Raw genomic sequence first — 12,479 nt, forward strand, 5'->3', positions numbered from 1 at the left:
TAAAACAGCAAGCAGCTTAGGAGTTAAGCATAATGCTTCAAATAACAAACAAAGTTTTCTTTTTTCTTTCTTGCTTACAGGTCAAACTCCAAAGCAATCAGATTATTCCTGTTGGAGATTTTTTATTTTCAATTACAGTTATTACTCGTTATACATTATACAGTGGAAATATTATGTATCAGAGTATAAAAAATAGACATTTAATTTGAGAAGAATGAAAGCATCAGCCTCACCAGACTCTGAAAAGACAAGGTCTCTGGGTCTGTATTGTCAGGTAAACATGTTTGTAAAGGTTTCCACATTAATGGAAAAAAAGAGTGTGCGAAGGCTTTCAGCTGGAAATATCATTTCAGTGAGATGGTGAGGAATAAAGAATAACTTCAGTCATTTCTAAAGGGCCATTATCTAACAACTTCTTCAAAGCCTCTACTGGAGGGACAGAATTCAGAGACAGGGATTCTTTTCAAATGCTCTGACGAGTAGGAAGTACTAGAGTGAAGAATTAGCACCCGCTCTGCACAAGGCTCTGGGCCTTTTCCATTCTCTAGGAAACAATCCCTGACCTTCACAGCTATTTTTCCTGCATCTTCCTGTTTCCCTCAGCTTATCGTCAGGCTCACAGATAAAAAACTCAAGATAGGTCTCTCAAACTTTGAGGATAACTCCTGAGATCGGTAATTAGAATGTGTGAGATACTCTGCATATCAAAGGAAAACAGTTGTTTCTGTAAAAACACAGACGCTGCTTTGACAAAAATACTCCATGTAGAAATGAATTTGACTTTTGTGGTCCTAAAGCTTGGCACAGAAGTCAGCACGCAGAAAACAGTAACTGCTATTTTTGTTTTAACAGAAAAATATTAAAGCATCTAAACACACTTTTCTCTTTCTCTGAAATATCATTATTTCTATTCACTCACACAGTCTTGGAAATTAAAGTACCTGGGCAACGATGAACTGATTACACGTTCAATAGGATATATTAGACAGAACTTAGGAAAATGAGAACGGGATTTTGACCCCAAAACTGTTTAAAAACCACTTAAAATATTTTGCTAAATTCCCCATACTTTGTGCACTTTTGTTTTTCTAATGTAAACCTGGCATATCAAGTCTACAATAGACTATTAACTCCTAGGAACAGGGGTTGTGTCTTAAGCATTTTTTATCCCACGACATTATGTTGTAATAAGTGCTTGTTTAATGACAAAACGTTGTCCTGCCTGCTTCGCACAGTTAGTAAACTGAAATCCAATTAACCAATCAAACAGAATATTATACATCATAGGAATACCTGGTGCTTTGAAATATTCAGCAATCCAATTCTGAGTCTGGCATACTCACTTCCCAGTAACCAACGTTTCATGCGCCTCAGTTTGTGAAATCATTCCCACTTTGGCAAAGCCTTTGTTCCACTGATTCCCTTTTGGTTAGCATGAGCAATTCTATGGGTTTGGAAACCTGGCGCTGAGACTCACCTGCAGTGAACAACAACAGGCCCTACTGAGTGGCGCTTGGCATGGGATGCCTTTCTCACAAAGGTCAGTACGGGCAGCGAGTACTCTGGCACTCCCATGTCAGGCCACTGAGTGTAGTGGTACTGGGTGACCACGCGCCCACTGGGTCTTCCTTTCTGGGAACCCTGGAAGAGACCAGACAGCTAATCAGCTAATTATAGGAACACGCACACACGGGGTCCTTAAACAACAACTCAGGATTCATGGCTTGATGTTGGTGGTTCATAACGAAGCTAAAAAAGTACCCTGTCATTTATGATGGTTAAATTTTATGTGTCCGCTTGGCTAGGCTATGGTGGCCAGTAGGTTGGTCAAACACCTGTCACACCAGATGTTACTCTCAAGGTATTTTTTAGATGTGATTGACATTTAAATCAGTAAGACTTCCAGTAAGGTGGATTATGCTGCATAATGTCAGTTGAAGGCCTTAAGAGCAAAGACTGAAGTTTCCTGGAGAAGACGGTATTCTCCTAAAGACTGCAACGTAGAAATCTTGCCTGAATTTCCAGTCTGGAGTCAATTCTTTTTTTTTTTTTTGGTACGCGGGCCTCTCACTCTCCCGTTGTGGAGCACAGGCTCCGGACGCGCAGGCTCAGTGGCCATGGCTCACGGGCCCAGCCGCTCCGCGGCACGTGGGATCTTCCCGGACCGGGGCACGAACCTGTGTCCCCTGCATTGGCAGGCGGATTCTCAACCACTGCGCCACCAGGGAAGCCCTGGAGTCAATTCTTAAAACACCCTTTCTCTCTCTTTAAATATATATATATATATATATATACACACACACACATACATATATATCTACATACAAATATATGTTCTTCTAAGGAACTCTGACTTATAACTTGCTCTTTTTCTTTTCCTCCCCTTTTTCAGTCTCCACCATTTTCAGTTGGATGTGCAGTTATGTGCGGGGACTTTTGTTCCTGCATCACTGCAACCATTGGCACCATGATCAATATGGTGCTAAAGCCACATCTGGCACTAAGAGACTTGGAAGAAACTTTTGGGATTGAGGTGTAGCTGTGATAAGAACTCTTAATGCCTTTAATTATTTGTATTTTTACCCTGTTTCGGGTATACCGCCTGTTTTCTTTTTTTTTTTTTTTTTTTTTTTTTTTTTTTGGTGCTAGGCGGGCCTCTCACTGTTGTGGCCTCTCCCGTTGCAGAGCACAGGCTCCGGACGCGCAGGCTCAGTGGCCATGGCTCTCGGGCCCAGCCGCTCCGCGGCATGTGGGATCTTCCCAGATGAGGGCACGAACCCGTGTCCCCTGCATTGGCAGGCGGATTCTCAACCACTACACCACCAGGGAAGCCCCGCCTGTTTTCTTAAAAAAGGATCGAGGTGTATTACTCAATCGATGATAGCCATCATTTGTGGACTCACCTTTTTGATCTTTGTGTTTCTTAGAGTAAAAGTCCTCACAGTGTAATATGCAAGCACTTGAACACTCTTCGGAGTGACCAGAAAGTTCCCGTACTCTTCATTGCCATCAGCAGGCCAGTACTGGTCACATTTTCTCTGCAAAAGAGAAGTCAAGATGCTCTTTTCATATATTTCAAATGCTCAGTGTCAATCATCCCTGAAGTCAGTAAAGATCTGATACCGTGACTCCCTCATTCTTCTAAACATGTTCTTTCCGTTCTAAGTGATTGCAGGTTTGTTGTAGAGGAGAGCAGAGAGAGAATTACAGGGCTGAAAGAGACTTGAGATGATCGGATTCAAACGCCCCCCTTTCAGATGAGGAAAGTGAGGCCAGATGTACTGAGTCGCTATAAAGCCAGGACTAGGGCTTCCCTGGTGGCGCAGTGGTTGAGAATCCGCCTGCCGATGCAGGGGACACGGGTTCGTGCCCCGGTCCGGGAAGATCCCACATGTCGCGGAGAGGCTGGGCCCGTGAGCCATGGCCGCTGAGCCTGTGCATCCGGAGCCTGTGCTCCGCAATGGGAGAGGCCACAACAGTGAGAGGCCCGCGTACCACAAAAAAAAAAAAAAAAAAAAAAAAAAAAGCCTAGAATCCAGCTCCCATGAATTAAAATCTACTTCATTCTGCATCACTTTTCAATGAACCTCATTTGCTTTTTTCTTACAGAATGAAGAATGCATTTAAATAGCGGGTAGCTTGAGTTACAGTGCAACTTTTTGACCTTTAACCGTTTCCCTTAAGCTGTCATACTTACTTGAAAGCAATCCTGATTAGCTTCCCTGACTTTTGCTGCTTCCTAATGCTGACTCCATCAAAAGCAACTTAAAGCATTTCTAATCACTATCTCGGGAATGGCATAATAGATGACCTTCCTACCCTTCCTTTCTCCACAAGGTTTGTTATCATGACAATAACTTCCACATTATGCTCCCATATCATTCTCCAGAAATCTTCAGCTGTAGATTTCAGTGGGCCTTGGGCAGCAATGTAAGCTTTTGGTCTGTTGTAGCCCTGAAGAAACAAATGACAAATGTTTCTTACTAACAAATTTGTATGCCATTTTTATCTGTTCAGTTTCTAAGATCAGGAGATTTTTGCTATAAAAGAAAATCATAAAAACAAAACCTTTCAAAGCTAGAGAAACTTACTAGTACTAGCAAAGACAGCAACTCTTCTTTAGTTATAATTTAAAAAAAAAAGTTCTTTTTGCACTGACACAACCACTATTCTCTGCCCCTCTAGTCTAAGTGCATTTAATCCAAGTCTGTTTACTATGCTTAACATCTGGTGCTTAATTGTGCTGCTTTGAAATATGTTTGAGGCATTAGGGCTCAGTTGTCTATAATAGTCAGGAAACTTTTGGTGTTTTCTCCTTACCCTCTCCTTGGTGGCACTGAGCAATGCTAATCATTAATAGCTATCCTTCACTTAGTACCCACCGTTGGCCAAGATAGTTTACAAACATTAGCCCTAATCCTTAATTTATATGCAAAATGGAAGCATCATCCCTGATGTGGAGATAGAAAACTGAAGATCAGAGGAGTTAAGTGGCGTTCCAAGCTTTCACAGTTAGCCAATGGCAGAGCTAGGATTCAAAACCAGTTCTAACTCCAAAGCTCATATTCAATCTGACATACACACTTCCTGCTATGGAAGCCGGAAGTGATTGCCTACAACAAACCTACTGTATACTTATATTTGGTACTCACTTCTTTGAATTAACTGTTCCAAACAGCATAAATCTGAAGGCAGCTAGACTGCAAGGTTAGTGTCAGGAAAATAACTGAGTTCCATTGGCATTCAACTGACCACAGGAAAAAAGCCAGTAAGTTAGTCAGTGGTCTACAGTCCCTGGAGAGATCTCCAGCAAGTTTCACAAAGCTGGGTATCCTGAGAATGGCCCAAGATCATAAAGGCTGGTAACTGGTTTAGAAATCATGTGTTTGCCTTTTAGCCAGTACTACCCTGAGAATTTTTCAGTCAAAATTTATCTATCAGCTGCTATCTACATAGTAATGTGCTAGGAGCTACGGGACATTCCAAATAAGCACTGATCCTACCCCTTATTTAAGGAGCTATAAAACTATCAGAATATATACATCCTACCTTGAATGTAATTTCTCAGCCTGAATTCCCTCTCTCACCCAGGAGGTAAACCAAGTACAATAGCTTGAATGCCATTCAATCTGAAAACCTTTAGCTACGGGATCTCTTACTACTAATTTGTATTTATTATCTTTCATTTAATACTTATTACTATTCTGTGTACAATACCATGGTATAATAAATTCATAGTTTAACACAATTTTCATAAAATTTCAGTTGAAACATGCTTACATCAACATAATTGGCATTGATGTAATCAGTCAGTTTGCCATCCTTTTCAGCAAGTTGTGCGAGCTTAACCCTACTATGATCATCTGTAATAAAAAAAGAAAATATTTTACTATAGCATGAACTGCTTTTCAGCATAAAGTTCATTTACATTTACATAATAATTTACAAATACAATTAAAATCAGTGCAAACATCATTTACTTTAGCCAGCTTTTGGAGGATACAGAGATGACAAAAATAAAGATAAATACAACAAAATCCTCTTTCAAGGTTCCCAGTGTGGAAGGTGAGAATGGACATATACACAGAGAGGAAGGTTCCGGTGTCAAGAGAGACGTGCAGAGTTCTAACGGGACACGAAGACAGAAACTGTATTGGTTTGGGATGAAAATAAACCTTTTGATAGAGGTTGAATCCTGAAGTTGGCATCTTAGATGAGTTTCTAAAGGTGGATACCGGGGCTGTGAACTCTGCAGAGCCAGTGAAGGGGAGAGGAGTGACGGGGGTGTCAGAAAGCTCAGGAAGGATGGCAGCACGCATGCTCTGAACAGGAGGCTGATGGCGGAAGAAGAAGTAGAGAAGGAAGCAGAAGGGGTCTAGAAGGTTTCCGTGAATGGTTACAGCAAACAGGTCTTTCAAGGGAAGACCTCAGAGAGGAACTGTTGCAAAGGGAGGCAGGGCAACGACTGCCCAAGAACGGAGGACACGGATCCTGTACTGTCAGTGAAGAGGGGATGAAAACCGTGGTAACTTATACATGGTGCACAGTCATAATTAAATGTGTTGAAATGAGGCATTTGGGATTAAATTCAGTTCTACAGAGAAACTATATTTGGAGGAACTGCATAATAAGAAAGGAAAGTGTCACTAGAAGGACACTTGGTGATTTCACTGGACAGACTATATTTTTTTTCAAGGATGAAGAAATGAATACAGACCAAACTATGACAAGTTAAAGAGACATTCTGGGATAGTAATACTTTGGTGACATTAGCAGCTCACAAAGATGCAGGAAATGTAGGCAGAAATAGACGTGTGGCCATGGAAAGATGGGTTTGGATGCCAGGCTACTTTTGCATTTTGGTTTTTAGAGTTTCAGAAGGGTATCCCTGGGTAAGTTTTCCAGGTTGCTTTTCTTCCTCTCAAAGTAGGACTGTTATTACCTCTATCTCGACAGGTTATTTCAGGGCTGGAATGAAATGACGAATTCACAGTGCCAGGCACATAGTAGGTGTTCAACAAATGTTAATCTCTATCTGCTTCTTAATTAGCTGGTGGGTATTTTCTATTTAGCTTGTAGAGAGAATGGTCTAACAACCACTTCACCCTGTCCAAGAAGCAACTGAGTTTTTATGTGCAGCAGGATAGCTGCTTCTGTTGAGAAAGACAAACATGAAGCAGAACATTCTATCAAAATGGAAAGACTGGTGTAAACCTTGTGGGAAAAAAAGACAGCATCCATGCAAACTACTTAGAACTGTGATCGTAAAAATTCCCACTCCAGAAACTAGAATGGAACCAGAATTTAAAGAACCAAGCTGGTAATACCATGTTCACATGAATCTAGGAAGGCCCACTGAATATATAAGAAAGGATATAAGTTGAAGTTTTGGGGAAGAATGAAGATGGATTTCAAGAAATGGAGGGGCCTATAAAGGAAAATAAAAGGGAACAGATGTAAATAAGAGGTGCTGCAAGAAGACGGAAGAAACATGCTAATTTCATACAAAAAAAATAGGTAAACTTGTCCTAAAGAAAAGAGCCAGAAAGCTGCTCATGGAGGAGTAAAAGAGAAGTCAGCTAAGGTAGTAAAGGGAGAGAAGAAATAAAAAGAATGAATCCAATTAATCCTTTATCAGACCCCAGGGGAGAATGGCAAAGAGAGGAGGGAAAAGGGTAGAAGGAAAAAATAGAGTCTAAAGAAGATCCCATTTCATTAGTAAATTCACATGAACTAGGGGGATCTCAAGTGAAAACAGGACTATGGAATATAAGTAATGACAGAAAACCATAAGAACAGATTTACAGGCCATGGCGTCTGAAGAAAGGACTGGATTAAAATATGAGTTAATTTTGTTCAAAAGAAACGGATGTCATTAATTTCAGAATGTATTTAAACTGGAGTGGTAAAACACTGTATTATCTAACGCAAGTCTCATCCCCTGATATAAAGGTCCTGAAACAGCTACACCGAGGTCTGATGTCAGAGGACTTCAGGACACTGAACTAAAAGCACCACAACGACAATGATAACACGTCAGAGTTGAGTGAAGGATATACTTACAGGCAACAATATTTATGTATCGGTTCTTGTGCTTATTGTCAGGGTGATTGGAGCTGTCTGCTGTGATACCTAAATCAACAGTACAGCTCTGCACCTCCTGTAAAGAAATTGTACGCATAACGTTTTAACACACATCCTTTCAAACCAAGTGCCTTAAAATATACTACGGAAGACAAAACAAACAAAACAATCTATCCAAAAATTTTTTTTTTATATGTTACAACTATTTCTTGGCTAAAAGAAAATGCAGTGAAATAATGCCTTACCTGGTAAAACTCTTTCAGTGTCTAATGAGGAAATGAATGCCAAAAAAGTAAAGAAATCAAATTCCACAGCACACGACAAATGAGAAAAGAAAGTGTTCATATTAGGTTTACAATGGAAAACCATGATCATGCAATAAATACATTTGTCAAATTCTAACAAAACAGAATGTTTCAAACAGTTGCATGCAAATCAAAACTTCTAACAGTTTGGAACCTTAACATTATGTAAAAGGAAAAAAATAACACTTTTAAAAGGGGACAGTGGTATAATAATATGATGAATTTAAAAAATGCTGATGAGAAAAACCACATACTCGATGACACATTTCAACATACTAGTCAGATTTACTAATATTCAAATATAATTGTATTTGATCATGAGAGAACTATTTAAAACTGAATTTGTAGTACATTTTATTTTGTTTGTTTATTTTGAGTAATTTTAAAGAGTAAACAGTTTCCTATTAAGTGGTCTGTAGAGCTGTTAAAACATTAGAAATCTCCTGAAATTTTTAAAAAATCATATATACTATGCCGTTTGAAACAAAATTTAGATAGTATTACTTTCTACATATTTAATTAGTAGACGTCTTTTTAATTAAAATAAAACTTCAATGGGTAGAGAAAAATTATTTCTGCCATTTCTCTTTTAAAATGAATTAAAATCCTTCCCAGGGATGTCTTCTATCTAAATATATTAGTTAGGAATTTACAATTATTTAGTACATATTAAGATAATAACATGAAAGCTTTATAATTTTTGAGAAAATATAACAAATATAAATCTGATTCATCAGCAAAATGGCTCAGCCTTTCACTAAACAAGCTTTTAAGGCCTCTTCGGGAGGAAGTCATTCTGACTCTAGATTTAAAAACGATTTAATATATGAACCACTGAAAAGGTGTAGCATTATTAGTTATTAAGCTAATTAGTAAATTAATGAAAAGTTTTCTTCAATCAGACTGAGTTAAAAACAATGGAATTAAGAAAATACTTTTTGAGTAAAAATGTGAGGTTATTATGAACTGCTTAATAATATTCAAAATGATTTTATAGTAGTGAAAACTGTGCATCTGCCTTTGTATATATGCTTATCAGCAACTTTTACAATAAGCTGTCTATTTTTCCTTATGGCTTTTTTTTTCCTTTTTAAAATTTATTTAATTTATTTATTTTTGGCTGCGTTGGGTCTTCGTTGCTGCACGCGGGCCTTCTCTAGTTGCCGCGAGCGGGGCCTACTCTTCGTCGGGGGGTGTGGGCTTCTCATTGCAGTGGCTTCTCTTGTGGCAGAGCACGGGCTCTAGGCACGCAGACTTCAGTAGTTGCGGCTCGCGGGTTCTAGAGCGCAGGCTCAGTAGCTGTGGCGCACGGGCTTAGCTGCTCCACAGCATGTGGGATCTTCCTGGACCAGGGCTTGAACCCGTGTACCCTGCGTTGGCAGGCGGATTCTTAACCACTGCGCCACCAGGGCAGCCTCTCCTTATGGCTTTTAACATCCGGAAGATTAGACACATCCTTAGCATATTCTCCCTTTTGCAACTATGATTTTGTTTAATGGATGCCTGATAGTTTCTACAAGTTAATACTGCACCACCCAGTAACCTCTATTATGGTAGGAAAAAATAATTTGATGTTTTAAAAATATAATTCTTCATATTATTCCACTTTACTTAGTAGTCACTTCACACTGCTTTCTTATTCAATGTAGCTATGACTTAGACATCTTTTAAGATTAAATTAGCTGATTTCTACTGTTTTTAATTTAGTGAAAACATATATTTCATTTCTCTTTCCTTTGGTTTCTTAAAGCTTTCTAATCTCTGGCATTTGCCCTCCGTAAATACGTTCTTGTCGATCTGATTTCGTGGGGAGCAGTTTCTGCGTATATCAGGGACGGTGGTGTATCCTCTGATCAGGATCAGACCTCAAAGAGCTTCAAAGAGGGAGGTCAGTTGAGCACTTGGGGCTGAGGTAAGGAGGCAAAAAAGCAATGTGATGCTTCCTAAAGGGGAGAGGCTGGGGAGGGGGTGGGGATCTCTCGATTTCTAGAATGGAAAGGACATGAGTGTTAAGTTTGAATCCCAACCCTGCTATTTATTAGTTGTTAATTAACTTCTGTGGCAGGTGATTTCATCAGCAATATGAATAGAAATAAAAACAAATAACTTCCAGAGTTGGGTGAAGGTTGAATGTAGAAGCATCTAGTACAATGATCAGCATATTAGGGAGTGCTCAATAAGAGTAACTTTATGTTTTGTGGTTATTATGGTTAACTGTTGGTTTATGGCACCCTATTTTGAAAAAGCTCCTTAACTGACAGTTCAGTGGGCCATGATAAATTTGCAGTAAATTTCTCTGCCCCTACCATCTAAGAGTGTTTTACAGAATAATACTAGAAAAATTTTCACGGATTGTGAAGTTCATATGTTTTTTAGAAATGCATATTTTCTTGAGAAGATGGGGTTTTACCTTGTATAATATTTATTATGCCTTGTATAATAAGTGCTTCTGCATTTACACTGTTGTAATCCTTACAATTAAGAGCTTTTATGTACTTTGGCTGAAAATTATGAAATTTACTAGTTTACTATAACTTATATAATTTAGGAAATTAAAAGGAATCAGTGTTACTAATTCAGATTTAAAAAAGAATACTAGAGCTCTGATTTTATGGGAGAGAATGAACAATGTTTTTGTTTTTTCCACTTTTACAAATTGAATTTTAAAATGGAAAACCAATTTTCTAAATTGTATGGTAACCATAACACATATCCTAAATACATAATTGATTATGGAACTAATAATCTTGCTAGAAGTGAAAATGGTTTCAAGGTCAAGAAATAGCCTATTGCTGAATTTTAAAAATGTACAATTTTCCATATTATTTAAAATAGACATATTAAAATCATACCTCAAATTCTTCAGTAAACCCACTACTTGCATGTAAGTCTGCAACATGCTTTGGAAAGTGCTTTACTGGAATAGCTCCAACATCATCTAAGTGAATAAAAAAAATCAGGTTGGAAAGGATAATTCAACAGAAATAAATGTGCCTCTCATTTATAGAGATTTATAAAGAGCCTTCTTCTAAAACAACTTCAAAGTTCACTTATTACTATAATCCCAACTGAATCTATGTTCAAAGAAACATCAGCAGCAATTACCAATTTTCTCTACATTTACTTTCAATCATAACCTGCATTTTAGAATTCTGATTTGATCAGGAATCTCTTTTCCTTTCATACTCTACAAAGAAACTTAATTTTCAATGTTAAGTTATAAATAATACCACAGCCTCACTTCTTATCAACGGACTGCATCTCTTTAGGGATAACTTTCTTTAACATGAGTGGGAGTTGCCTGCAAATTCTGGGGAAAAAATGCAGAAATAATATATTTTCAATTTTACCCTGGACTAAACATAATATATAGTGCAATTTCAGTTCTATAAAATTGTAGTTTAATGCCTCTCCGTTAAATAGTCAGATGTTTACATTTGAAAACATTTTTTTCCTTCTTTCTATAAATAATAGAAAACATTTATATGCAGACTATTCATTAAGGATAATGTCAAAAACCTTTGGGACTTTTAATCTGTAAAATTTCAAGAATTCTAACTTGAAAATATGCTATGTAAACAAAGTCATTGGATCTGTTAATTAATTGTGAAGGGGCCAAATTATTTTACCTGATTCTGTTTTTTTCTGTTTTTTTCCTGGAAAGACTTTCTTAGATTAAACATATTACTAGTTCACAGTGTGCAATTTCACAATTTCCTTCCTCTGACAAGGAAGCATCAAACACATTTCACTAGAACCAGTTATTTACATCAACAGATGTTCAGCATCTAGGTCATTTAATATTTTTAAGCTTCAGTTACCAAGAATTTGTTGATTTAAAAAAAAAATTAGAATCCATCTGTTCTCTTTTAGATGAGTATACCTGAATACTAAAATTGAATTAGCGAGTTCACCTTAAGAAACCCTAGACAAAGGTGTAATTCCACCTTCACACCTACAGAAGGATCTTGCCTAGAAGTAGCTTTTATAATTAGACAAGAAAACAGAAATAAGTTGTCACATCGAAATCATTAGTTCTCCTAGTAAAGCTTTGTCAAAACCACGGATATTATCCTGCACAGCTAACCTCTTTCCACAAGCAAACTGACCACTTCTCATTTGCCATCATGTCTTTTGGTAATTCTTTTACGAATTGGTCTGCAAGTAAAAGGAGGAGATGCCCTTGATTACCATTCTTCTAAGAAGTAGAACAGGGGATTCTGGATTTCCTGGACAACCTGATTTTGGATTATTTTATTTATTGTTAATAATAAACTGTGTTGGACTTCGGATAATGGTATAGTTAATTTGCATACCCACGCTGACAGGATATGCACAACAGGTATGTTTGAAAGTGAAGGGAACTAAACACAACAGATAACCAAGAGCAATTGGTCTCAAAATTCTAAATATGTTAATGAGAAACTGTGCTGTACTAAAAGAAATAGAAAGAATTTTAATATAAACTAGAAAAACAAAACAGTGGTGGTTAAAGACAGTTGACAGAGTTGATAAAAAAGGTAAAAGAGCAAAACACTTCTTATTCCTATGCCTGTTGCAAATTACAAGGAAAATGCTTCTCTTCTTTAT

General features: G+C 37.8%; 1 protein-coding gene across 6 annotated transcripts in view; it reads right to left on the reverse strand.

The window, feature by feature from the left end:
* The window catches only part of PTPRZ1 (protein tyrosine phosphatase receptor type Z1), a 178,006-nt gene that overhangs the window by 13,891 nt on the left and 151,636 nt on the right, over positions 1-12,479 (reverse strand). For 4 of the 6 annotated variants that reach the window (XM_067042270.1, XM_059073955.2, XM_067042272.1 and 1 more), the window contains 7 exons: positions 10,742-10,827; positions 7,830-7,850; positions 7,564-7,660; positions 5,281-5,363; positions 3,820-3,954; positions 2,904-3,038; positions 1,478-1,641 (listed from right to left, as the gene is read on the reverse strand). In XM_067042270.1, the coding sequence (XP_066898371.1) occupies positions 1,478-1,641; positions 2,904-3,038; positions 3,820-3,954; positions 5,281-5,363; positions 7,564-7,660; positions 7,830-7,850; positions 10,742-10,827 (721 nt within the window). The remainder of the gene's footprint in view (positions 1-1,477; positions 1,642-2,903; positions 3,039-3,819; positions 3,955-5,280; positions 5,364-7,563; positions 7,661-7,829; positions 7,851-10,741; positions 10,828-12,479) is intronic. The other 2 variants (XM_059073956.2, XM_067042271.1) reach the window with 1 other exon arrangement.

This window comes from Kogia breviceps, chromosome 9 (assembly GCF_026419965.1).
Source record: "Kogia breviceps isolate mKogBre1 chromosome 9, mKogBre1 haplotype 1, whole genome shotgun sequence".
Classification (NCBI taxonomy): domain Eukaryota; kingdom Metazoa; phylum Chordata; class Mammalia; order Artiodactyla; family Physeteridae; genus Kogia; species Kogia breviceps.